The 25,450-nt window shown below is 39.9% G+C and overlaps 2 protein-coding genes across 5 annotated transcripts in view; one reads left to right on the forward strand and one right to left on the reverse strand.

The window, feature by feature from the left end:
• Window positions 1–4,138, forward strand: part of Pals1 (protein associated with LIN7 1, MAGUK p55 family member) — a 65,906-nt gene extending 61,768 nt beyond the window's left edge. For all 4 annotated transcript variants that reach the window (XM_090344317.1, XM_090344319.1, XM_090344318.1 and 1 more), the window contains 2 exons: window positions 636–746; window positions 3,185–4,138. In XM_090344317.1, the coding sequence (XP_090200443.1) occupies window positions 636–746; window positions 3,185–3,361 (288 nt within the window). In that variant the 3' untranslated portion in view covers window positions 3,362–4,138. The remainder of the gene's footprint in view (window positions 1–635; window positions 747–3,184) is intronic.
• A 3,859-nt stretch (window positions 4,139–7,997) lies between these two features.
• Atp6v1d (ATPase H+ transporting V1 subunit D) lies at window positions 7,998–25,434 on the reverse strand. The gene is made up of 9 exons (XM_090344326.1): window positions 25,304–25,434; window positions 20,051–20,168; window positions 18,714–18,793; window positions 16,924–16,991; window positions 15,171–15,215; window positions 13,617–13,720; window positions 12,303–12,369; window positions 10,889–10,967; window positions 7,998–8,886 (listed from the first exon to the last, which is right to left on the reverse strand). The coding sequence occupies exons 1-9, from the start codon at window positions 25,342–25,344 to the stop codon at window positions 8,745–8,747; spliced, it is 744 nt and encodes a 247-aa protein (XP_090200452.1). The 5' UTR covers window positions 25,345–25,434; the 3' UTR covers window positions 7,998–8,744.
• Window positions 25,435–25,450: the final 16 nt, after the last annotated feature.

The raw sequence follows: 25,450 nt of genomic DNA on the forward strand, positions 1-25,450 counted from the left end.
CTCTAGGCCTGGGCGCTGTCCCTGGGCTTTTCAGCTCAAGGCTACCACCCTACTCCTTGAGGAGTCTCACAGACTTTAGTGCCTGTGCTGGTTTTGAGCAGTGATCATCAGATCTCAGCCTCCTGAGTAGCTGGGAATACAGGCATGAGCCACCAGGCCTGGCCCTGAGTGTCTTTTAAGTCATGAATTTTCCTGCCATGGCTGGCTTTGAACCATGATCTTCTAATCTCAGCCTCCTGAGTAGGTAGAATTACAGACATGAGCCACCAGTGCCCAGTTGGAACATATATAACATATTCTTATACTAAATGATATGATGCTAAGTATTTGAAAACACTGTAGATAATGTTTTAAAAATTGTATCATTATACCAGGCATCAGTGTGGCTTAAGTCTTAACTATTCAGAAGACGATATCTGAGAATTGCAGTTCAAAGCCCTAGGCAGGAAAATCCCTGAGACTCCCAGTAAAACTATCCCCCGAAATGGTAGAGCATTAGAAGCTTAATGACAAAGCACGGGCCCTTAGTTCAAGCCCCAGGACTAGCGTAAAAATACTTCTTTGGTGTGTATATTTCTCAGAAGTACTTTAATGATGGAAATTATTTTTAAAATAAAAGTATCTTTTCTTTACAGTCTTTGAAAACCCTCCGGAATTCAGATTTGAAACCATACATTATCTTTATTGCACCACCTTCACAAGAAAGACTTCGAGCATTACTGGCCAAAGAAGGCAAGAATCCAAAGGTGATCTTATATTATTGAACTGTTCGTTGAAGATAGTGTTTGCTTAAAAGCTGTATCAGGGTTGGGAGCATAGCCTGTTAATAGAGTACTTGCCTAGCATGCACAAAGCCCTGGGTTCAGTTCCTCACTACCACATACACAGAAAAAGTAGGAAGTGGTTCTAGTGGCAGGGCACTAGCCTTGAGCAAAGTGTTCAAAGACAGTGCTTAGGCCCTGCATTCAAGCTCCAGGATTGGCAAAGAAAAAAAAGTAAGGAAAAAAAATGCTTATTTCAGCTTTGGTTTTCAAATTGACTATTCTTTCTATATCACTTTCCAAAATTTGCCATAGTTTCAGAGGGCGGCTCTTGTTCCCCAAATATTCTGTACTTTTAACACCAAATGTGTGATGGCCTCTAGGCTTTCTTCAAATTCCTTTTCTTTTCTGTCAGTTGTAGGGCTTGAACTCTGGGCATGAGTGCCGTCCCTGAGCTCTTCAACACAAGGCTACCATCCTACCACTTGAGCCACAGTGGCCCTTCGGTTTTCTGGTGGTTAATTGGAGATGAGTCTCACAGTCGTTAGTGCTGGGCTGGCTTTGAACCTGATCCTCAGATCTCAGCCTCCTGAGTAGCTCCTGAGTAGCTAGGATTACCACCGCACCTGGCTCAGAGACTTTTTTTTTAATTGTAAATCTGTAGTGGATATGATTGAGATAGTCCATGTTATACTAAATATTGCTAAGAAAGATCAATGATAATATAGTGATTTTTTTCCATTGGAATCATGTGTGTGTACATGTATGTGTGCATGCAAACACACACAGTACTAGAGCTTAAAGTCAGGGCCTGGGCAGTATACCTTAGCATTTTTCAATCAAAGCTAGCACTCTACCACTTAAGTCACAGCTCCATTTTTGGCTTTCTTACTGGTTAATTGGAGAAAAGAATCTCACAGACTTTTCTGTTGAGGCTGGCTTCAAGTCATGGTCTTCAGATATCCTTTGTTGGGCCAGACATGATGGAGCATTGTTGGCCTAACTACTTAGGAAGCTGAGGTAAGAGGATTGAGGGTTCTAGACCAACTCTGGCTATTCAGTGAGATCCTATCTCAAAAAAGTTCTTTGTAAATTGAAAAAAAAATTAAAGTATTGAGCTGCATATTACCACAGAAGTATTATTAGAATTTGGGTTGACCCACTGTATTCTTAGAAAAACCATAACCTAGTTGGGGATGGTTGGCTCACACCTGTAATCCTAACTACATAGGAGGCTGAGATCTGAGGATCGTGGTCCGTGGTTCAAAGCCAGCCCAGGTACTAAAGACCATGACACTTTTTTTTTTTTGCCAGTCCTAGGCTTGAGCTCAAGGCCTTGAGCACCATCCTTAGAATTTCTCAACCCTAGAGCTCTACCACTTGAACCTCAGCACCATTTCTGGATTTTTTTTTTTTCCTATGTATGTGGTACCAAGGAATCGAACCCAGGTCTTCGTGCCTGTTAGGCAAGCACTCGACCACTAGGCAAAACTCCCTGCTCCAAGACTATGAGACTACTCTTACTTCTAGTTAACTACTAGAAACTAGAAGTGGTGCTTGGCTCAAGGAGTAGGGTAGAAACCTTGAGCTGAAGAGTTCAGGGATAGCGCCCAAGGCCCAGGGGTAGGGCAGTAGCCTTGAGCTGAAGAGCTCAGGGACATCGCCCAGGCCCAGAGTTCAGGGCCCAAGACTGACAAAAAAGGGGAAAAAACAAAGAAAAAGCATAACCTATTACATTAATTCTTTTTCCATAATATGTATTCTCCCTAAGTCTGCAACATACAATAAAGAACAGCCAAAAGTAAAGGCACTTTGAGTCATTATTTTCAACCAGAAAGGCTGACTCTGTTGTTAGATGGTATTTTTAGGAAAAGGCTAGGATGCCCTAAAATGTTTGAAAATAATGTCCTCAAAGAATCCAAAGTAATAATCTATGCTTTTGAAGCCTATCTAGTCTAGGTGAAATACAACAAAAATATATGAAAATCTAAATAGTGGCTCATGCCTATAATCCTAGCTACTCAGAAGGCTGAGATCGGAGGATCCCAGCTCAGACAAGAAAGTCTGTGAGCCTCTTATCTCCAATTAACCACCACAAAATGAGAAGTGGAGCTGTGGCTTAAAGTGGTAGAGCACTAATCTTGAGTGGAAAAGCTCAGGACCCAGGCCCTGAGTTGAAGCCCCATAACCGACAAAAAATGTGAAAAAGTATATGTTGAGTGCCAAATGATTTATAATCTTAAGTCCTGAAGGTGTCAAGGCAAAGGAAAAGCACAGTGGCCCCATAAAGTGGTGGAAAAGAGCTCTTGAGGGTAAGTCGAAAGAAAGAGATAGAAAGGCACTCTGCGTGGCCATGTGATTCATTCTGTATTTATTTAGGTAAGGATAGAGACTACCTCACATTTTTTATCTTTTCATTGCAGCCTGAAGAATTGAGAGAAATCATTGAGAAGACTAGAGAGATGGAGCAAAACAATGGCCACTACTTTGACACAGCAATTGTGAATTCTGATCTTGATAAGGCCTATCAGGAATTACTTAGGTTAATTAACAAACTTGATACAGAACCTCAGTGGGTGCCATCCACTTGGCTGAGGTGAAGGAAAACATTCTGTGGCATGACTGGACTTGCTCTGGCCAATTGCCCAGTAGGGAGATGGCCCCATACTTTAGCAAGGGTAAGATGGAAGGCAGCAGGATAAGCTGCACACTTGTTAGAGCCCTGGAACCTAATGAGAAAAAAGTCCCATTAGGCAATTTGTGCACAACTTTATTCTCTACACGTGGCTTTAGGGGCTCTTGCCTCATTTGGGAGATTTAAATGGAAGCTTTCAACAAGCATTTCCATTTTATCCTGTTAAAACCTTTTTCACCTAAACTCTTTGGCTTGGTCATCTTTCCATGAAAAATTTGTATATAAATACAACATAATCCTCTACATCTCACAGATATAAATACTGACATTACTTAACGCTTAAATAACTTCATGGAAACATTTTGGAGGAACAGTGCATCTGTGCACTGAGGAAAAGTGTTTACTTATAAGACTTTTAGTCATTAGAAATAATTTCTTTAAAAAGAATGAGAAAAAAAGTGTCATTTTGGTTTGGTATTGTCTTTTAATTCTGAAAGATTCCAGTAGAAGCTCCTGGATTTTTAGCTCAAATTTTTTGGATTGGACCCTAAGATAGTTAAAAATATACAAAACATTTTGATTCTTTTTTAAAGATGTAATTTTCCGAGTTTTGTTCTTAAATTGTCACAAGTGATTTGATAGCTTTGCTTCTTCTCTGATTAAATAGAATGTATTGACATTTTTATGAATGGCAGGTGTTCCTGTAAAGTATGCTGTTAAAGTTTCTCAATGATGCAAATAGTTTTTTATTTAAATGGAAGGGAGATAGCGCATTTGACAAATTTTGCATTTTTATACATGAGCATGGCATTAGTGTGACTGTGCTGTGTGTGCAAGTAACAAACTGGAATTCTGCATATAGCTGCTATACTGGACACTAGTATTTAATAGATCAATGAATGGTCACTGATAATACTTGTTCAACTTTGGAGTAAAATTATGTATGTACTAGAGGAATACTATGACAAACAACTCTGAAATCAGAAGGAAAAGCCTTGAAAGTCTTTTGATTATTTTAGGAAAAGAACCTTGGTGGAAAACATTTTTAAGCATATATAAATAGGTTTTGTCTTAATATGGATACAACATAGAATAAATGTTTAAGCTAATGGGATTTTTGTACTGTCTCTATAGCTGTAGCTTTAAAATTCTGTATCTGTGTCTGCAATGGCATGGAAAGTTCATTTGAAATCTTTTCAAGCCTCTGAGGATAGCGTGATGTGTGACAAATAACCTCAACTGTGAATGCCTTATATTTTTTTATGAGTTTAGCTACAGCATTTGGTGTTCCCAAAGCTAAACACTGGAATACTCCTATCACTTAATTTAATACAAACAAGTGTTATTAATAAGTAGTTTGTGTGATACGTATGATTTTTTCTCAACATAATTTAATTTGAACAAATGTAGACAGTTTATGTGTTGGCCTTTTTCTGTTCAATTTTGCATGGCCCTTTTAGTTGGCTGGGGAATGTGTTTTATATGGAAATATTTCAAGATAATATTCCTCAAGAAGAAAGGAACACTCCAAGTCCAGTATTGATGGAAAGAATGCTCTATTTATTGTCCCCTCAGGTCTTAAAACACTCCAGGTTATGGCAGGAAAATGCAAAAGTCACACTCATTTTCAGCACTGAAAACCAAGGAATATACTTAGCAATTAATCTGCTTTCATCAGAAACGAAAGCTAGTGTAAGGTCAACAATGGAGCTTGTGATCTGAATGGAGCTGAAGACACTGACAGAGCCAGGTGTGGTGGCACATGCTTATAATCCCAGCACTAGAATGCTGAGGCAAAATTCCAAATTCAAGGCTAGCCTTGAACAGAAGGAAAGACAAAGAAAATCCTGATTGAGTGGCTGTTGTGCTGACAGCAGGGCCATGTACCATTAAGACTCAGATAAATGGCTTTCATACGAACATTCTGTATCACAGCAGGTGTGTTTTTAGGAATTCTGAGGTGACATGCCTTCAGGGTCAGTGAGGTCCTATCGTTTTCTCCTTCCTCATTAATAATGGTAAAGAAATAGACTGTGTCCTGAACTTTTCCAAATCTTAAAGAGATTTGAATGTATTGATACTCTACATAGTCCCTAAGTCAAATGAAAACTGAGTTGTGCTGACTTCAAGAGAATATAGGGGGACCAGAAGTTTGGCCTAGTGGTAGAGTGCTTGCCTAGCATGCATGAAGAGCTGGGTTCAATTCCTCAGTACCAGATATAAAAAAAGCTGGAAGTGGTGCTGTGGCTCAAGTGATAGAGTTCTAGCCTTGAGAAAGCCCAAGGACAGTGCTCAGGCCCTGAGTTCAAGCTCCAGGACTGGCCAAAAAAAAAAAAAAAATGTAGGAAAAGTCTTAATATACATTTAGTTGTATTGGCACTCTGGCCACTTCCACTTCCTGTCTCTCTGTGGTTCTGATGTGAAACACAGTATAGGGAGGTTTGTAACCACTTGCAGGAATGATGTGGACATGAGAAATCCAAATTCATTTTCTAAAGCTTCAGAAGTCAGAACAAATGAAACAATACTTAGGCTAACACAAATTCACTTTCCATGAAAATGTAATGTCTGGACTTGTTTTTCTTTTCTCATGGCCCCTAAGGATTATGTGTTGATAAGGAATGATTTGAATGTAATTTTGTGAATGTGTGTGGAAAATATAAACCAGGGATTTAGCCTTAATAAAGGTAACTTTTCTGAAATCTGTTGTTAATCCCCCTTTGTACTCTTATCCTATGTCTGCACTCTGTTATTGAGATGTCATACTGCACACTGTATTATAAAAATTAAAAAATATTTCAATTTTAAAACCTGAGTACTTGCTCTTGGTGTGTTTCTATCTGCTGCCATTCAAGTTTCCAGGCTGTCCTCTTGTGTTTGCCACAAGCAAACTGGTTAGAGCACAAATTACCTTTCCTTGTTGACTGTGGGGGGGAGTGTTCTCTGTTGGCAGAGATGTAGGTAGATGTTTCCTGATTTGTTGACATGGACATTCGATAAGGGGCTATCAGCAGGAAGCATGGGGGTGGGGAGCATTGTAAGGCAGTAACTTCAGTTACTTGAGTAATTTGTAACTTGAGTTACAGCCAGTAACTTGAGAGCTCTTGAGGGTAGCACTTGAGTTGTTAAATATGTAAGGTACTTCATTTCTTCCCATTTTTCCTCTAGACCCTTTTGACTCTCCCAAAAGACACAAGCCATATACTAACATGAAGTTTAGTATATATATAATATATATTATATACATAATTATGTATATATATACATAATTAATATAATACATATATAATATAATATATATACACCTCTGCGAACCCACTCCAGCTATTCCTGGACCAGACTTCAACTCCATTCCCAACTATTTTTCTTGATTTCCTTTCAACAAATTCTAAACATGATATCACCTGCACTTTTGTAGGCAGTTTAAAACCAACAAATATCAGATTTTTATTGAAGCTACATGACCCACTGCTATAAGGTAAATGTTTATCTGAGTAAAAAAGTACTATAGCTCCTATTCCTGCCTTTAATTTCTGCTTCTGAAATTAGGATTTACTTGACTTGTAGTCTAGCTATGTTGCTGCAGTTACCTAAGCCTTAATTTCTCCGATATTGGGAAATTAGATATTAAGCAGTTCCAGCTACTTACTTTTAAAATTCTTGTTTTCAAGCTATGACATGGTAATGGAAATATAAACATAACTATATAGACATAAAAACCTATGACTATAGACATGTTTTATTTCATAAATTAATGTTTCTATGACATACAAACCCTTAGCCTAATTTTGATTAAGTTCTAAATACTAAGTCCCAGTGATTGTAAATAGAGATTCCCCCCTTGAACACTTGATTGTTAAACTTGTCATTTAAAATATGATGTAAAAATCAATGTTAATTCTTTAATAAAAAAAGAAAAAAAATACTTGTTTTCCAATCATTATCGACTTTACACTCAAGTCTGAGATTTTATTTTGCAAGCAACAATAAGTTTCTTACAAATCAGCTCCTCTATAACAAGGTTTGTATCTTTTAAGTAACTAAAGTTTGGGGTTTTTTTCTTAAGTTTTAAATCTAAGGGAAGCAGAAGGAAAAGAAAGTGTTAAATGTCTTTGGAGGTTGCAAGCAGTGCTGAGTGGGCTGGGGGGGTAGCTAAGGGATAAAGGCCTTGCCCGGCAAACCCAAGGGCCCTGATGAGAAACCCCAGTACCAGAAAGGAGCAAAAATAAAGGAATGGACAGTTAGGCCGAACCAAACATTACCAAAAATCTCAGCAATCACTTAATGCGCAATTGCCTCATCTTTATAAATGAAAACAAGTTTTTGTTTGTTTTGTTTGCCAGCCTGGGCACAGTCCTGGGGTTTTCTCAAGGCTAGCACTCTACCACTTGAGCCACAGCACCACTTCTGCTCTTTTCTGTGTACATGGTACCGAGAAATTGAACCCAGGGCTTTGTGCATGCTACACAAGCACTCTACCATTAGGTTATGCTCCTGGCCCCACAAGTTATTTTTTAGAAGCTAGTAAAATGTTAGCTTATTACCCTGAAATAGGGATAAGTATTTTTCTTAGACGTGGAAATAAGTATTATAAACCCCTCTTAATTCATGGCATTTATTAGTACCCCAAAATGTGGTCATTCTCACAACAGAAATCATTTAGTGAAACACTGATATGAGGGGCAGGCAACAAAAGGTTACCTTAACATATCTTCAGAAAAGCTTTCTGGACATTAGTGCAAGTCACTGATAAGAGCATAAGGACATTACTATTCCAGTAAATTAATATTTTTTTAAAAGATTTCAAATTTTACTTTTTGTAATATAATTAATTACATTTAAGTTGGCAAAACCACTCCTACAACAGACAAGAGACTTGTCATGCAAGAAAAAATAAGTGAAGGTTTCCATAAAGCTTAAGGCTGAAGTACCACAGTAACGCAAGGGTGGCTACAGCAATCTCAAACAGCAGTGTAAAAGTCTATTAGCAAATGGGTAGGAATGAAGACTGCCACAGCAGCAAGCCTAAGATAACTATAATCTTCTAAAGCTATTTTCTTAAGATGCTGGTTAGAACAGATCACATACAAGAGCTGTAAATGGAAAAGTATGAGACTTGTATAGATTCAATCCTATAAATTACCAGGCAGGTTCTACAAATCTCAACTGTGGTCTGTGGTTATTGAATTAGGAATCTGCAAAGTAATCTCATAAGATATCCAGGTAAATTTTACACTCTGTGCATTTCTTTAGGTCAAAAAATAAATAGCCACACACACCAGACCTACAAATTAAATTAAAAGGGAGCCAAATATTGAGTGTTCCCAAAAGAAGCAAAACAGGAAAGATTATTCAAAGAGAAGATCTTCATCCTTCTCTTCAGCCAAAAGGTTTGCAGGCTCCATCACTTCTCCAGCTGCCCTCCGTTGCTCCAAGTCCTTCTCAGATTTTTCCTTGAGAATCTTTTTCTTCTCCTGTATTTTCTTTAACCTGACAGATAAAAGGTGAAATTTTCTGGATGCTATTTTAGTACTAAATAGACTTGGGGTTTTTTTTGTTGTTTTGTTTTTTTTAGGTTTTGTAACAAGAAAAACACAAAAGTAGAACAAAGTTTGATACCCTAATTTCAATAATCCATTTTAACAAATATTTCAGGTACAATAGACTTAGTAATCAATTTTAGAAGTGCTATCCCAGGTTAAATAAATTTGGAATCCATTTTTTAATGGAATAGACTTCGAGCATTCAGATACTAAAATTTTGGATCATCACAATGCTGAACATAAAAGACACTAAATAATTTGATAATTAAGATGATCAACAAATACACTATCATACTCAGGCTACTCAAGGCCTAAGACCAGCAGTCTTCCTTAAACATTCCTGCTTTGACTTATTCTCACTTCTCTGAACCCTTTTAGCAATTTAAATTTATTCCCACTGTCTCTAAAAACTTCATAACCAACTCTCAGACTGCATGCACCACTTTTCTGCACATACTGTGCTAATTCTCTTCACAATACGACTTACGCTATTCGATAATGCTCAAAGTTCTTTATACCATCTCCTACTCAACATGCAATATATGTTTGCTAACTAATTCCAATTATCAGGGTTTTTTATGTGAGGACACCCCAATCTAAATCAGTTTCATTGTAAAAAAATTAGTCTTAAATTTTGGAGATGCCAATGTTTTAGACATGTGCAAAATGTCTCCACAGTCTCTGGCACGAAATATGTCCCCATTATCTGCACGGAATACCACCCAAGACCTGCAATGGATGCCTAAAACTTGAGTAGTGCTAAACCATCTGAATACTAGGTTTTTCCTCCCCACATAGCTGGGCTTCACATCCACATATAAAGCCAACCATGAATTACAAATGTCATATATGTGTTTGATAAAATCATGTACAACTAGAAATTAACAACTGACCAGGAGTGTAGCCTAGTGATAGAGTGTTTGCCCAGCATGCACAAAGCTCTGAGTTCAACTCCTTGGTTACCACATACACAGAAAAGGCTGGCCAAACGGTGCTGTGGTTCAAGTGGCACTAGCCTTGAGAAAGCTCAAGAACAGTGCCAAAGCCCTGAGTTCAAACCCCAGGACTGGCAAAAAATAAAATATAAATTGTCCTTAAAAAGAAAAAAATAAAAATAAAGAAGTGGCATGCACTATGGCTCAAAGTAGTAGAGCGATAGCCTTGAGCTGAAGAGCTCAAGGACAGCACCCAGGCCCAGAGTTCAAGCCCAACAACCAACTTAAAAAAAAAAAAAAAGAAAAGAAATTAACAACTATTTGTCTTACTCATTAAGAACTTTTATTTTCCCTGGAAGGAAAAAAACTTGGTGAACTTCTAGCACCTCTACATTGTACTTAGTCCATTACTAAATGCAGTAAGCTCTGTGAACAAACACTGCAATATCCTGACAGGCAGCAGTCAGCTACGAGAACTGAGATGATTGCTGTGGGGCTGTAGCCAGGCAACATCCGCAGTTTGGCTATGCTTGATCAAAGGACCATTCACCATTCCCCTGACAGAATGGGGCAGATCTGTCCATGCTGTGAAGCACAGCATACAATGAAGAACTTACAAATTATTTCTGCATTTTCCATTTATTTCTGGCCTTCAACTGACCATAGGTACTGACCTTAAAATCACCACTGGAAAGCAAAACCACATAAACGGGAGCAGGGGCTACTGTATTGTCAAAGGCCATGGATACGTTTTGTAAACCACGTAAAACACAGCTATCTCAAAAAATATTATTCTCTTTGGACCTGAAGTTTTGCCATGGAGCCCAGGCTGGCTTAGAACCACATGACTCTCTCGCCTCAGCCTCCCAGGTGCACCACCATACCTGCAACTTACTAGTCCCCAAAAGTTCAAGCTAATTCTGAAGAATATAAGCCAACTAGTCACTCAGCAAATAGAACCTTTGGAATTGGGGGAGAGGAAGGGGGGGTCAGTAACTGCCAGTTTCAACAAACCTATAGAACTCTTCTCGCTCTCTTTCATCCAGCTCTGTGATGATATAAGCAAGGGTGCGTTCAATCCGGGGAATGATGACTAGAGTTTAAAAAAAATAACAGATGTGAGAACTTCTGAGTTACCAACACACATATGTTAATAGTTAACTTATTTTTTTAACTGTAGAACTAATATACATTTAACGCAGAGAACTTAGAAAACAAAAACAAAAAATTACAATGAAGTATAACCCAGCCATCCAGAGGTAGCAATTGTAAATACTTTGGTAGGTACCCTTCTAGAATCTTTTCCGTGCACAGAAAACCTTAAACTGTAATAGACCCCCCCCCCACTGAATTTAATTATAAACAGGTACCACTGAACCCTAGATGTTACTTTAAATACAACAGATTTCCACTGTTATTATTTTTTTTTTAATGAGCAGAATGGATGCTGCTGAAAGTTTCTGAGTCATTAGGTTCTACTTTACATAGAACCTGCCTTTTTTGCTTCTAGAATCTGAGCTCCCTGAACTACTGACCATATTTATTTTGTGTTGCTGGCTGTTCCAAGACCATAACTTGACCGTAGCAAGCAGTTTGGATGGGAACTTGGCAACAGACAGCTAATGTACAAAACATTCGATTTGATCCCCAGCACTGAAAATAATAAGTATTTATGAATTTTTTAAAACTGAGATAAACTGCCTTAAATAACAGAATTCCTAAGGAATTCCTTTGCTTCACTTTTTTCTTCTTTAAAATTGAGTAAACAGAGGCCGGGAGTTTGGCTGAGTGGTAGAGTGCTTGCCTAGCATGCACGAAGACCCCGGTTCGATTCCTTGGTACCACATACATAAAAAAAAAAGCCAGAAGTGGTGCTGTGGCTCAAGGGTAGAGCTCTATCCTTGAGAAAGCCCAAGGACAGTGCTCAGGCTCTGAGTTCAAGGCACAGGACTGGCAAAAAAAAAAAGAGTAAACATTTCTTTAATGGAAACTAGGGTTCTCTGAACAAAAAGCATTATTAGGTATTCATGTCTTTAAAATAATGAAAGTTGTAAAATTCATCAAGTAGGAAATTTTACTTTTAAAAATCAACAAGAATGTCCTAAACAAAAGGAATATAAAGCACTTAACATATTCAAAAAGATATTGTTCAACAACCAGAGGAAAGTATTAACTCTCAAGAAAGTTTCCACCCTTTATTAAACACAAATGAATGCAACATTCCATTATCTTACCAGGGTTGCTGGTAAACCCCCCAAATCACACACGTATACCTCTCACTTCTTTACACTCCTGTGCACTACTGACACCTGCACTTCACACAGCCTTGCCTTTCAGTCTCAAGCACCCACTGAGTCCTAGCAGCTGCCTAGCAAGTGGGGAAGGGATGGGCCAGGGAAAGAACAAAGCACTGGCAGCTCTGACTCACCATGCTCAATGGCATTCACACGCCTGTTGGTTATCTTGATGGCTTCATCCAGAGTCACGAAGGAAGTCTAAAGAGGAAAGATTAATCATGTCAGCATCAAGTCTTTCTAACTATGCTCTACTTGCTCCGCTCTACTCAGACCAACTTATAGAATGTAGTTTGGAAAACAAAATAATCTCTTGTCCATACACTTAAAAAACATAAAATTTATATAAGATGTTCATACATTAGCACTATTATTGTACTGTTAAAACCAACTACTGCCAGGTGTGGTGGCTCACACCTATAATCCTAGCTACTCCGAAGGCTGAGATCTGAGGATCAAGGTTCAAAGCCAGCCTGGGCACTAAAGTCTGTGAAAACTGGAAGTGGTGCTGTGGCTCAAGGGGTAGGGCAGCGCCCAGGCCCAAAGTTCAAGCCCCAAGGGAAAAAACAGAAAAAAAATGACTTTGGATTCACTGAAATAAAGATATAAAAGTGACAGAAAGCCAGGTGCCAGTAGTTCATGTCTATAATACTCACCACATGGGAAGCTGAGATCTGAGGACTATGATTCAAAGCCAGCCAAGGCAGGAAAGCCTGTGAGATTCTTATCTCCAATTAACTGCCAAAAAGGTGGAAGTGGTGCTGTGGATCAAGTAGTAGAGTACCATCCTTGCCAAAAAAAAAACAAGGGATAGCCCGCAGGCCTGAATTCAAGCCTCAGGATGAGCACAAAAAATTAAAATGACAAGTGGAGAGAATCACTTACTAATGCACAGTAATTTATCAAAAGGAAAAAACTGCCTTCCATACATAAACTCTGTGTGTGTGTGTGTGTGTGTGTGTGTGTGTCCCCTGGGGCTTGAACTTAGAGCTGGGCAGTGTCCCTGAGATTTTGTGCTAAAAGGTAGCACTCTACCACTTGAATCACAGTACCAATGCTGGCTTTTTGCTGGTTAATTGGAGATGAAAACCTATCACCAACTTTCCTGCCTGGGCTGGCTTTGAACCAATGATCTCCAGACCTCAGTTTCCTGAGGAGCTAGAATTACAGGTGTGAGCAATCATTGCCTGGCTTATTTTTTTGCATTTAAACCTAGCCTAACAAAGTATGAAACTAGACTACATGTATCTGCTTTAGAATATAAAATGTAGGGATAATTGTGCAGAAGCCACCATTTCAGAAATCAAAACATTACGTTTGTTTCACACACAGGACCATAAACACAACTGAAAGTCCAAAGTGCAGTAAAGTCCAGCACAGGCTGGGAATGTCTTCCACTTGACTACTAGAAATGAACCACAGCGTTGTCTAGCTCCATGGCTGCTGACCTGCAGGGAAGCCAGTTCCACCAGAAGTTCCACTGCTTTGGCATAATTCCTCTTTAATTTAGCCAACTGTTCCCCACCTCTGGCTAAACCGGTCAGCTCGTAACCTGCAACAACCAGTCAGACAACATTTGTAACTAGAGAGAAAATAATCCTCTCCCATAAAATCCTAAAAGGAAGGTAATTCAGAAAAACACCAAACATAAACATAAATCCACAAAATCTTGTTAAATACAAACACTAAGTGCCCATCTCACTTTCTTTCTTTTTTCCAGTCCTGGGGCTTGAACTCAGGGCCTGTGCTCTGGCCTTGGGCCACTTGAGTCATGGCACCACTTCCAGCTTTTTCTATGTAGGTAGTACCTAAGAATTGAACCCAGGTCTTTGTGCATGCTAGGCAAGCACTCTAACACTAAGCCAAACTCCTGGCCCCCCATCTCACTTTCTAGTCACTGTAGGAGCTTACTAAAATTTTCCACAAGGATACCATTATAGAAGAGAAAGTGTGTGTGTATTTTGCTGGGGATTGAACCCTGAATGTCACCGTAGGCAAACCTCCATTCCCAGCCTTAAGAAGAAACTTTAACAAACCTTCAGTTCCTAGCTTGCTGATTTTACACCTCTATTTCCTTTGGAAACTCTATTACCTGGTACTATAAGTACAAAAATGTTCTCTGGTAAGAGGTGGCTCAAGAATATTTAATTTCTTTATATGAGCCATACTTAAATGCTATCAAACTAGGAACAGATGACACAAATTACAAAAAAAGTAGGTGGGCACTCACATCATCACATTTAAGATCATATTCTACTTTAAAAAGACAGACTTTTTTTTTTTGCCAGTACTGGGCTTGAGCTCAGTGCCTGAGCACTGTCCTTGGACTTTCTCAAGGCTAGAGCTCTACCACTTGAGCCTCAGCACCATTTCTGGCTTTTTTCTATGTATGTGGTACCGAGGAATTGAACCCTGGTCTTCGTGCATACTAGGCAAGCACTCTACCACTAGGCCAAACTCCCGGCCCATAAAAAGACAGAATTTTTTTAAAATGGAAATTATAAACAATGTATCACAGTACACTGTTGTATAATTATCAAAGAAGCTTTTCGGGGGTGGCGGGGGGGGGCAGTCCTGGTGACTGAACTCAGCCTGAGTGCTGTCCTCAAATTTTTTTTTTGCTCATGACTAGCATTTTACCACTTAAGCCACAGCTCCACTTTTGGCTTTTTCTGAGTCATTAACCAAAAGAACTTTGCTGCCTGGGCTAGCTTTGACCATGATCCTTAGATCTCAGCCTCCTAAGCTTATAGGCTAGGACTGCAGGTGTGACCCACCAAAACCTGGCTACGGCCTTATTTGTAAATGACAAATGACCACATGATATATGCTTCTAAGTTAAAATTAAGGGTTTTAAGATATGAGAAATGTTTTATAACTTTCTAATCATCTACTGACATCTCTGAACTCTAAGATCCCACAAGGGGGCTTTTCTAACAAGCTTCAACAAAACAGTAGGCAGAGACACAGACACACACAAACGTGCAAAGTGTCACACTTACTGTCAGTTCCTTCATGGTAATGTTCAAACACTGGTAGCGTAACACCTGGTTTAAAAAAAAATGCATATACAGATTCACAAACATGAGCCGTGAGGTCATTTTGTTTTGCTTTGTTTTGTGTGGCTATTTTGGAACTCATGATATAGCCCAAACTAGCCCTAAACTCACAATCTTCCCATTTTCACTTCTTCAGTGCTAGTATTATTATAAGACAAGTACTACCACTGAGTGCTTTTTTTTTGTAAAGCAGTAGAATTTTTTTTTTGTTGGTTTTGTTTTTTTTCCTGCCAGTCCTGAGCTTGAGCTCAGGGCCCTTGTACTGTCCTTAGACTTTCTCAAGGCTAGAGCTCTACCACTTGAGCCTCAGCATAATTTCCAGCTTTTTTCTATATATGTGGTACCGAGGAATTGAACCCAGGTCTTTGTGCATGCTAGGCAAGAACTCTACCACTAGGCCAAACTCCTGGTCCCAGCAGTGGAGTTTTTGAACTAAGGGACTGGCCTTGCTAACAGGTACATTTCACCCATGTCCCTAGACCATTCTGATGTAGTGATCTTTTCAGTAGAGTCTCCCATTTATGTCCCAACTGGCCTGGACCTCTGCCTTTCTATTTGTTTTCTGGCTTTCTGGATAACTAGGATGACAGGTGCATACCACCACATCCAGTGTTTGTTAGCTGACACGGAGTTTTCAACTTTTTATTACTTGCCTGGATCAGCCTAGATCCCGTGATCTCCACATGTCCAAGTGGCTATGAATGTAAGCATGAAACCAGTCCCTATTACAGTGCTATTTTTTTTTCTTTTTCCTTTATTATTATTTTTGGAAGGCACAGTCTTACAGCTTGAACTCAGAGATCTTGGCACTGTCTGAGCTGTTTTACTGCACCACAGCTCCACTTCTGGCTTTTTGCTCACAGATTTTCCTGCCCTGGCTGGCTTCAAAACACAGTCCTCAGATCTCAGCTTCCTAAGTAGCCAGGATTACAGATGTGAGCCACCAGTACCCAGTTTAAAGTACCATTTCTTTTTTTTTTTCTCTTTTCCTTTCTTTTTTGGGGGGAGGGGAAGGCTATTGTTTGGTACTTTTTTTTTTTTTTTTTTAAATAAACCAGTCCTGGAGCATGAACTCTGGGCCTGGGCACTGTCCTTGGGCTTTCTCAAGGCTAGCATTCTACCACTTGAGCCACAGCACCACTTCCGGCTTTTTTCTGTGTATGTGGTACTGAGGAATCAAATTCAAGGCTTCATGCATGCAAGGCCACACTTCTGGCCCTGAAGATCAGTGTTTCCTATGTTTCTTTCATAAAATACTCAAAAATCAAGAGACCAAGTCTGGAATTCTAACTGATTCCAATTGATGAATTTAATAACCTGCCTTCTGAAGTGTTAAAGATCTACTTGTTTATGGTTCTAACATATAGAGCCAATGAAGTTGTTCCAAGTAGAAGATAGAAAATGGGACATCAAGGCACTGTCATGAAAGTGGTTACTTTCTAGGGGCTGGGAGTTGGGCCTAGTGGTAGAGTGCTTGCCTAGTATGCATGAAGACTGGGGTTTGATTCCTCGGTACCATATACATAGAAAAGCCAGAGTGATGCTGTGGCTGAAGTGGTAGAGCTCTAGCCTTGAGAAAACCCAAGGACAGTGCTCAGGCCCTGAGCTAAAAGCCCAGGTCTGACAAAAAAAAAAAAAAAAAAAAAAAAAAAAAAGTGGTTACTTTCTAAATAGTTCTACAAGATTAATAAGTTACCTGCTACGTTATCTTTCTTTGCTCGAATCTTCACTTGGGCTTTATTTACATTTTGGATAACTGTGGTACTGCAGGAAAAAAAAATCAGTTGTCTGGTTAGAAATAAACATTGGATAGTTCCAACATTAAATGAGACCAAGAATGAGATGCCACAAATAAGTGTGTTTTAATCCACCTTTTTCCCAAAAATGAGAAAATAACTGCTGCCAGATGAGGGCATCAAAGAGCAGGAATGAATAACAGTTAAACCATTAGAAAACAAAAAAGAATGATTTTAAAATACATGCTTGGGGGCTGGGAGTTTGGCCTACTGGTAAGAGTGTTTGTCTAGCATGCACAAAGACCTGGGTTCTATTCCTCGGTACCACATACATAGAAAAAGAAACAGAAGTGGTGCTGTGGCTCAAGGGGCAGAGCTCTAACTTGGAGAAAACCCAAGGACAGTGCTTAGGCCCTAAGCCCAAACCCAGGACTGGCAAAAAAAAAAAAAAAGTACATGATTGCTTGTGTTTTCAGTAAATATAGGGATGTGATTTTACAGGGTCTTATGCTAACATAAATTTAGAGAAAGCTTTTCTTCTAGGTTTGCTGTTCCACTGTTAAGCTAGTATTCTAACTCTTTCACCCTAATTTCTTTCTCTCTCTGCAGGCCTCCCAGCAGGGAAAGCTCCTACAATAAGGAAGCCTTATGACACGGGGGAAAGAAAACTAAGTCCTGAGAACAACTTTCACATCAGTCCCTAACTGCCATTAGATTTCAGGGGGGAAAGCATTTCACTTAACCTAACAAGCCTTATCTACAGTTCCCGAAGGCTTAGCTGAACAATTACAATAAAATTGGCATAACTCATTTGAAAACTATATGTATGCTTGTAAAGCATACTGATATGATAAAAGCCATAAAGTTCCTGCCTTGAAAATAAGTCTACTCTTAAAATTTTATCCTCAAGAAAAATAATTCAAATAAAAAAAAAAGAGAAATATATGTATGAAGATATTCACAGTCTTTCCTTATTATTCCAAAACCCTGACACTGAACTAAAAGTTCCAACATTAGAAGGAAAGGTTAATAAATTATGGTACATCTTAAGAAAGACGTTACACCTATGTTGAAAATAGGCAAAATGCTGATGAAATAATGTTAAGTGAAACAGACCATAAAACAGAAGTTCCTGCTAGCTTACACCTATAATCCTAGCTACTCAGGAGGCTGAGATTTAAGGAGCGTTGTTCAAAGACAGCCTGGGCAGAAGTCTATGTAATTGTATCTCCACATAACCAGCAAAAATCCAGATGTGGAGCCGTGGCTCAAGTAGTAGAGCATGAGCTTTGGGGGCTGGAGGGGGCAGAAAGCTCAGGAATAGGTCCAAGCCCTAAGTTCAAGCCCCAGGACTGGCACCAAAAAAAAAGGCCTATGTGGATGGGGACAAACAAGGCTTGGAAGTGATCTCTTTTTATAACTATAGCATTTGTCTTTAATGCTCTTGTGTTTTTAGGATTTGTTTTTATTCTTTGTACCAGTAATGGTGCCTAAACCATTGCCTATCTTTTTCACTCAAGTCTGGTGCTCTATCATTTCCAGTCTTTTGGTGGCTAACTGGAGGTAAGAGTCTCATGGACTTTCCTACAGGGGGTGGCCTCAATCTTCAATTCTCAGTTCTCAGCCTTCTGAGTAGCTAGAATTACAGGTTTGAGCCACCAATATCCAGCTTCCTGTATTTTTTAATTACAATGATTTTTAATGAAATTATAAATTTGACAGTTCTGGGCTTTCTCTTTTAGACACTTACCTGAAGTCCCCTGCTGTGAACTTGGCCTCAGCAAGTGAAAAGGCAGCTTCTCTCATCACTTCACCCATCAACATTTTAGTCTGGAAAGCAGAAACCAACAGCAGATTCAACCAAGCTTTTGTAGGGAAAAAAAACCACATAATTAAGTTATTTCAATAACCATCAGTATTTTATGTAAGTTGTGAATTGTCAGTTTAATGTGGACTTGATAAAACAAAAATGTCCAATATGCTACAAACTATGAATCATTAAATCATTAAAATAATAGGGATGAGAGGGGGAAATAGGGGAGAACAATGGAAGGGTGATACTGATCAAGAAGCATTGTGCTCATAACCTGATTTATGAAAGTGCAACTGTTTTGTACAACTACTAAATAAGGAAAAACATTAAATTCATTAATAAATGCAAAACTGAATCTTTACTGAAGAACCCATCGTTTCTTGGAGATAAGTCTCAGGGACTTTGGTGCCCAGGCTGGCTTTGAACAGTGATCCTGAGATCTCAGCCTCCTGAGTAGCTAGGATTACAGGCGTGAACCACCGAGCTCAAGATTTTTTTAAAAAGCAAGCATGGGGGCCAGGAGTTTGGCCTAGTTGTAACGGTCCTGACTAGCCTACACAAAGACCCAGGTTCAATTCCTTGGTACCACATACATAAAGAAAAGCCAGAAGTGGTGCTGAGGCTCAAGTGGTAGAGCTCTGGCCTTGAAAAAGCCCAAGGACAGTGCTCAGGCCCTGAGCTCAAGCCCAGGACTGGCAAAAAAAAAAAAAAAAAGCAGGCATGGGACTGGGAGTTTGGCCTAGTGGTAGAGTGCTTGCCTAGCATGCATAAAGCCCCAGGATCAATCCTAGGTACCACATACATAAGAAAGCCAGAAGTGGTGCTGTGGCTCAAGTCGTGAAACACTAGCTTTGAGAAAGCCCAAGGACAGGGCTCAGGTCCTGAATTCAAGGCCCAGAACTGGTCCCCTCCCCCCCCAAAAAAAAGGCCGGCATAAATCAGGTCAACTTGCTCTGTAGGCATGATTTAGGAGTGCAAATTGAAGAAAATCAACTGTCTGAAACTAAAATCTTTATGTAGGTATGCTAGCATTTCTCTATACCTGTTATATGGTATTCTTAATTTTGGAAGGAAAGAAAATATTTTAAATAAAGAAAACTTAGTGGTTAGACATATGCTCGGTAGCAAAATGTGTGTTTAAAATGTGCAAGGCTGTAACTGGTTTGAATCCCCAGGATCAAAAACAACAACAAAATGTTTAAATGCTAATGGCCATATTGGATTTTCCTTGAACATGTATGGAAAAATACTACTGTAAGTAAAGTGCATTCTACCTCTATTATCTTTTTTAGAATTTGTCGAAACCGTAGAGTTAAGGCATCCGATTTTTTCTTCAGGAGGTTTCGACCTGTCTGTGCTCCTTTTAAGCGAGCCTTCATGATGGTCTGTGCCCTACATAAACAAAGAGATGTATTGTTACGTTCATAAGACAAAATAATACTTCTGGAGCACAGTGTTAAAATTATGCTATATGCAGCATAGTATGGCCTTGAACTCACACACGATCATCCCTCCTCAGTTTCTCAGTGCTTTATTCTTTTGATATAGTAAGCATAAAAAGACACACATTTGTAGCTGACAAATTCAACTGTTTTCATAATGCTATAGTTTTCTACCATCAGCATTCTATAACAAGTTGATTTACAATAGAAACAATTCTGTAATCAGTATATTAAAAGGTAAGTACAAATTCTAGTAAACATCACCAAAAACTTTATTTTGATACTAGTATAATTTACATATTTTTGTAAGTTAGAATATTAATGTTTCCGTTTCCACTAAAGATATATTAAGGAAAAAAATCTATGCCACCATTTATGATTGAAATTTGGAAGCTGAACAATATGGTACTTGCCTACCATTCACCAGGCCCAACATTCAATCTACAGCACAGCAACCACACAAACAAAAGTGTGAATTTGGCCAGGGGGAAATGATTCACACCTGTAATCCTAGTACGAGGCAGAAATCTGGAGGACAAGGTTCAAGGTTCACAAGACCCCATTTCAACAGAAAAAAAAAAAAATGTTGGGCATTGTAGCATGCACTTATCCTAGCTACAGTCAAAATGTTAAATAGAAAAGTCTCAGTCCAGGCAAGCCCAGGGGAAAAAAAAATCAAAACCTTTCTCAAAAATAAGCAGAGTGGGGCCAGGAGTTTGGCCTAGTGGTAGAGTGCTTGTGTAGCATGCACAAAGACCTAGGTTCAATTCTTCGGAACCTCATACATAGAAAAAAAGCCAGTAGTGGTGCTATGGCTCAAGTGGTAGAGTGTTAGCCTTGAGAAAATCCAAGGACAGCACTCAGCCCAAGCCCAGGACTGGCAAAAAATAAAAATAAAAATAAGCACAGCTAGCTGGCACAAGTGGTTCATGCCTACAATCCTATCTACTCAGGAGACTGAGACCTGGGGATCACAGTTCAAAGCCAGCCCATCCAAGAAAGTCTGTGAGACATTTATCTTCAATTAATCACCAGAAAACTGGAAGTGGCCCTGTGGCTCAAGTGGTAGAGAGGATAGCCTTGAGCTGAAGAGCTCAGGGACAGAGCCCAGGCACAGAGTTCAAAGCCCCACAACTCAAAAAAAAAATTAAAAAGCAGAGCGAAAACAAGCTTAGAGGTGTGGGTCAAACTAGAGCACCTGTCTAGCAAGACTTAAGTCCTCTGAGTTCAAACTTTAGTACCAAAGAAAACAACAGCAGCAGCAGCAGCAGTAGCAGCTAAATAGTCTGAAAAGTAGTTAGCAGTGCAGTGCCTAACTTTGCACTGACTGGCCTCACGAGAAGCCTAATCCAGTGCAGCTGGTTCAGTTTCCAGCCTGAGCAGGAGTTATTCACTCCAATGTGTACAGTTAACATTCTCTTGTTGACACAAAATACCAGAATTTTGGCCTATAGAGTTGGATCAAGAGGTGAAATACCAGCACTACAAATTCTAGAAAGTTTAGAGTAGAAACTGAATTTAAACTCTCAATTTAAATTTCCTCCTAGATGATGGCACTTCTGAAATGAGACCATTTTTAATTAAAGACTCTTGAGTTTTGTATTTTTGTAGTGTGTGTGTGTGTGTGTGTGTGTGTGTGTGTGTGTGTGTGTTGGGGTGTTTTGTTTGTTTTTCCAGTACTGGGCTGGGGTTTGACCTCTGGGCTTTATGCTTGCTAGGCAGATGCTCTACCACTTAAGCTACCAGCCCTCAGCCCTTTCCACTTCCTCAGCCCCTTTCCTGGGAGACGGCTGGCGTAGGCCACCTTTCCTACATAGTTGGATAACAGGCGTAAGTCACCAATCATACCCCAGCATGTCTAGCTTTTTTAAGATAGGAGTCTTGCTAAAACCTTTCTCCAGGGTGGCCTCAAACTATGGTTGGTTCTCCTGATGACCAATGCAACTGGCAAAAGTTGCTTTTCAATATTGATCTTTTTTTCTTTCTTTTGTGATACTATAGTTTGAACTCAGGGCCTTGTGCTTGCCAGACAGGCAATCTATTACTAGAGCTAGACTTTCAAGAGTGACTTGCTCAAGCACTTAACAGCTAATATAATAGTAGGAACAGGATTTGTTTAAATTCTTTTAACTATGAATTTTCCTTGAGGCATAAGCTCTGGTACAAAAATTAGAGAAAGCAACATTTCATAGGCTAATAGAATAAAATGAACTGAAACCAAGATAATCAAAACATCTTCCTTTACATGCTTCAGAGCTGTTTAAGCACTCGTCCTCCCCTCCCCCCCCAAAAAAATTTTGACCTTCAAGTAAAACAACGACTTCTTTTCCACTGAATCAAAAACATCTGACTACATGACAAAGAATTGGCTGTCAAGCTTTGGGGAAAATATTTACTGCCTGCATCCTCAATTAGCATGTTAAATGATAGTTTTCACCTTCACAAACCCATCATTTTTCTTGTCTAAGCCCAAAGAAGTCCATTCTCACCTGTTAGTCTACAAGTTCCAAAATAAAAACAAAAACATGCTAGTATTCTACTAATTAAATACAAGAAGACATTAGTTAAAACACTGGAAAATGATTTTACGTGATAACCACTGACAGTAAAGAGGTGAACTCCACTCAGATTTGTACAGAGGTGATTGAAGGTTTTACAAAAATGAGGGAGCAGGCCTCAAGTAGCCACTGAAATGAGTGCTGATTAAAAGGGTTGGTCAGTGTCAATGTGATTACCAGGTATGTCTGCTAGCTGGCAATTATGAAAGTTTTTATCCTCCCCCAGAGACTGATATACCCTACCTTTCCTGATAATAACACTTCAAAGAGCTAGTGAAGTTATATGAGATACATATTCACAACTGTAATCTCTTTTTTTTTTTTTTTTTTTGCCAGTCCTGGGCTTGAGCTCAGGGCCTGAGCACTGTCCTTGGACTTTCTCAAGGCTAGAGCTCTACCACTTGAGCCTCAGCACCACTTCCGGCTTTTTTTCTATGTATGTGGTACCAAGGAATCGAACCCGGGTCTTCATGCATGCTAGGCAAGCACTTTAACCACTAGGCCAAACTCCCAGCCCAACTGTAATCTCTTTTAAATACTCTCCAAGAAAGGGAATTCAAGATTTATCAATCCAGGGCTGGGAGTTTAGCCTAGTGGTGGAGTGCTTGCCTAGCACGCACAAAGACCCAGGTTCAATTCCTTGGTACCACATACCTAAAAAAAAGTCAGAAGTGGTACTGTAGTAGAGCAGTAGCCTTGAAAAACCCCAAGGACAGTGTTCAGGCCCTGAATTCAAGCCCCAGGACTGGCAAAAAAAAAAAAAAAAGTTATCAATCCAGGTGTTGACTAGAACAAACTGTTTATTCTCCAAGCAGCTTTGAACTGCTGTCATATTTACTTTTTGGTGCTATGGTTCAAATACAGTGCCCTGTATATGCCAGGCTGATGCTCTGCCACTGACATGCTCAAGGGCATTTTATTTGATAACTGGGATGTTTGAACTCAGGCCCTCACATTTTAGGTAAATATTCTACCACTTGAGTCACGCCTCCAGCTCTGATTGCTTGTTATTTTCTAGGTAGAATATCACATTGCCTGAGTTAGCTGCAAACCTTGGTCCTCCATCTCATAATATTGCAGGCCTTCAGTACAAAGATTTGGAAAGGATATGCTGGGAGTTTTGCAACCACTGTAGGGTATTTCTAATCGTAATTTACTTGACAGTCATTGCCTTTCACTGAAGATTGTTTCCCACCTAGTACAGCCAGCCACTAGAAAAATCCAATGGGATGAAGGTAAAATCAAATTTAACAATTCTAAGAGCTACCGACAGTCAAATCCAGCAGGCAGTGAGTTTAGGGTTTGTTTGTAACCATTTTATATTGTGTCCTCAATTCTGTGGGGGGGGAAAAAAAAGAATGGTGAAAAACACTATACTCTCCCCGCAAAAAAAAAAAAAAAAAAAAAAGATAAAAACACAACAGTCAAAAGCAAAACTGATATTCTTCACTAACAAAAATAAAGAGGAGAGGAGGAGGCAAATAATCTTCACTCTTCACAGCAGTTATGTGCATCTGAGAAAACTAATACTTCCTTTCCATACACACCAAGGAACTACGGTGTTGTCACTTTTCCTAACAAAGAAAAAGGCAGCCCACAACTGACAACCCAAGAAATGGGCTCTCTGTCTGTCTTTGTGTCTTCTACAGCTTAAAAATCAAGATGTTTCTTCATCCTGGAGACAGCACAGCACAAAGACTGGTGAAAGACAAAGATATGTAGTAGAAATCCACTTATAACGTGATGATAACAGAGATCTAAAAAGATGCCGTTTAAACAGAGCTAAAGTGATGTCGCAGAAACGCGAGTCTTGCAGGTGGTGACACTGACAGAGTCCTAGTGAACAAAGAAATCCAAGATTGCCTCCGACGTCCATCCCAGGACTTGATTCAATCCCCACTTTGATGTAAGAACCTACAATAGGGGCTAGAAATGTGGCTTCGTGGTAGAGTGCTTGCCTAGCAGGCATGAAGACCAGGGCTCAGTTCCTCAGTACACAGACGCAGAAAATGCCAGACGTGACGCTGTGGCTCAAGTGGTGAAGTGCTAGCCTTGAGCTTCAAAAGAAGCTCCGAGGCCGTGCCCAGGCCCTGAGTAAACGCCCCAGGATTGGTTTAGAAAAAGAAGAAGAAACAAGAAAGAAGCAGCACCTATAATACACTGCAGTAAACTTCTCTTTATAGAGCATTGACCAAAGCTCTCTGCCTTTTCCGATTCCGTTATGCCAAGCCAGAAGGGCTCCACAAGGGAGTGTGGAATGAGGGCCTGGGCTGAAGAAGAGAGACGGAGGATCGGCCACAGCCCGACTGGGAGCGCTCTCCCCGGCCTGGTTCAACCGGGAGGACCGCGTGAAGGAACAAGGCGGGCGGAGCCTGGGTTTACCAACACCAAGCAAGACCTGGAGGTCCGGTCCAGGAGCAGCCCCAGGAAGCAAGGAGCCTGGGCGGGGGTCCGGCTCCGGAGGAGTCACCCCCGGAGAGGATATCCTTGAACCTGTGGGCGCCTCCCGTCCCCTCCCTTCACTCACATTCGCGAAGGGAAGATCTCAATCCGGTCTTTGCCCGACATTGTGACGGTGACTATACGGCTTGGACTCCCGGCCGGGCAACCTTCGTTTCAGTATCCGACGCCACAGCGCCTGCCCTACACCGGAGTCAGCTGATTGTGTCACCTG

This window comes from Megascapheus bottae, chromosome 14 (assembly GCF_031878675.1).
Source record: "Megascapheus bottae isolate mThoBot1 chromosome 14, mThoBot2.hap1, whole genome shotgun sequence".
Lineage (NCBI taxonomy): Eukaryota > Metazoa > Chordata > Mammalia > Rodentia > Geomyidae > Megascapheus > Megascapheus bottae.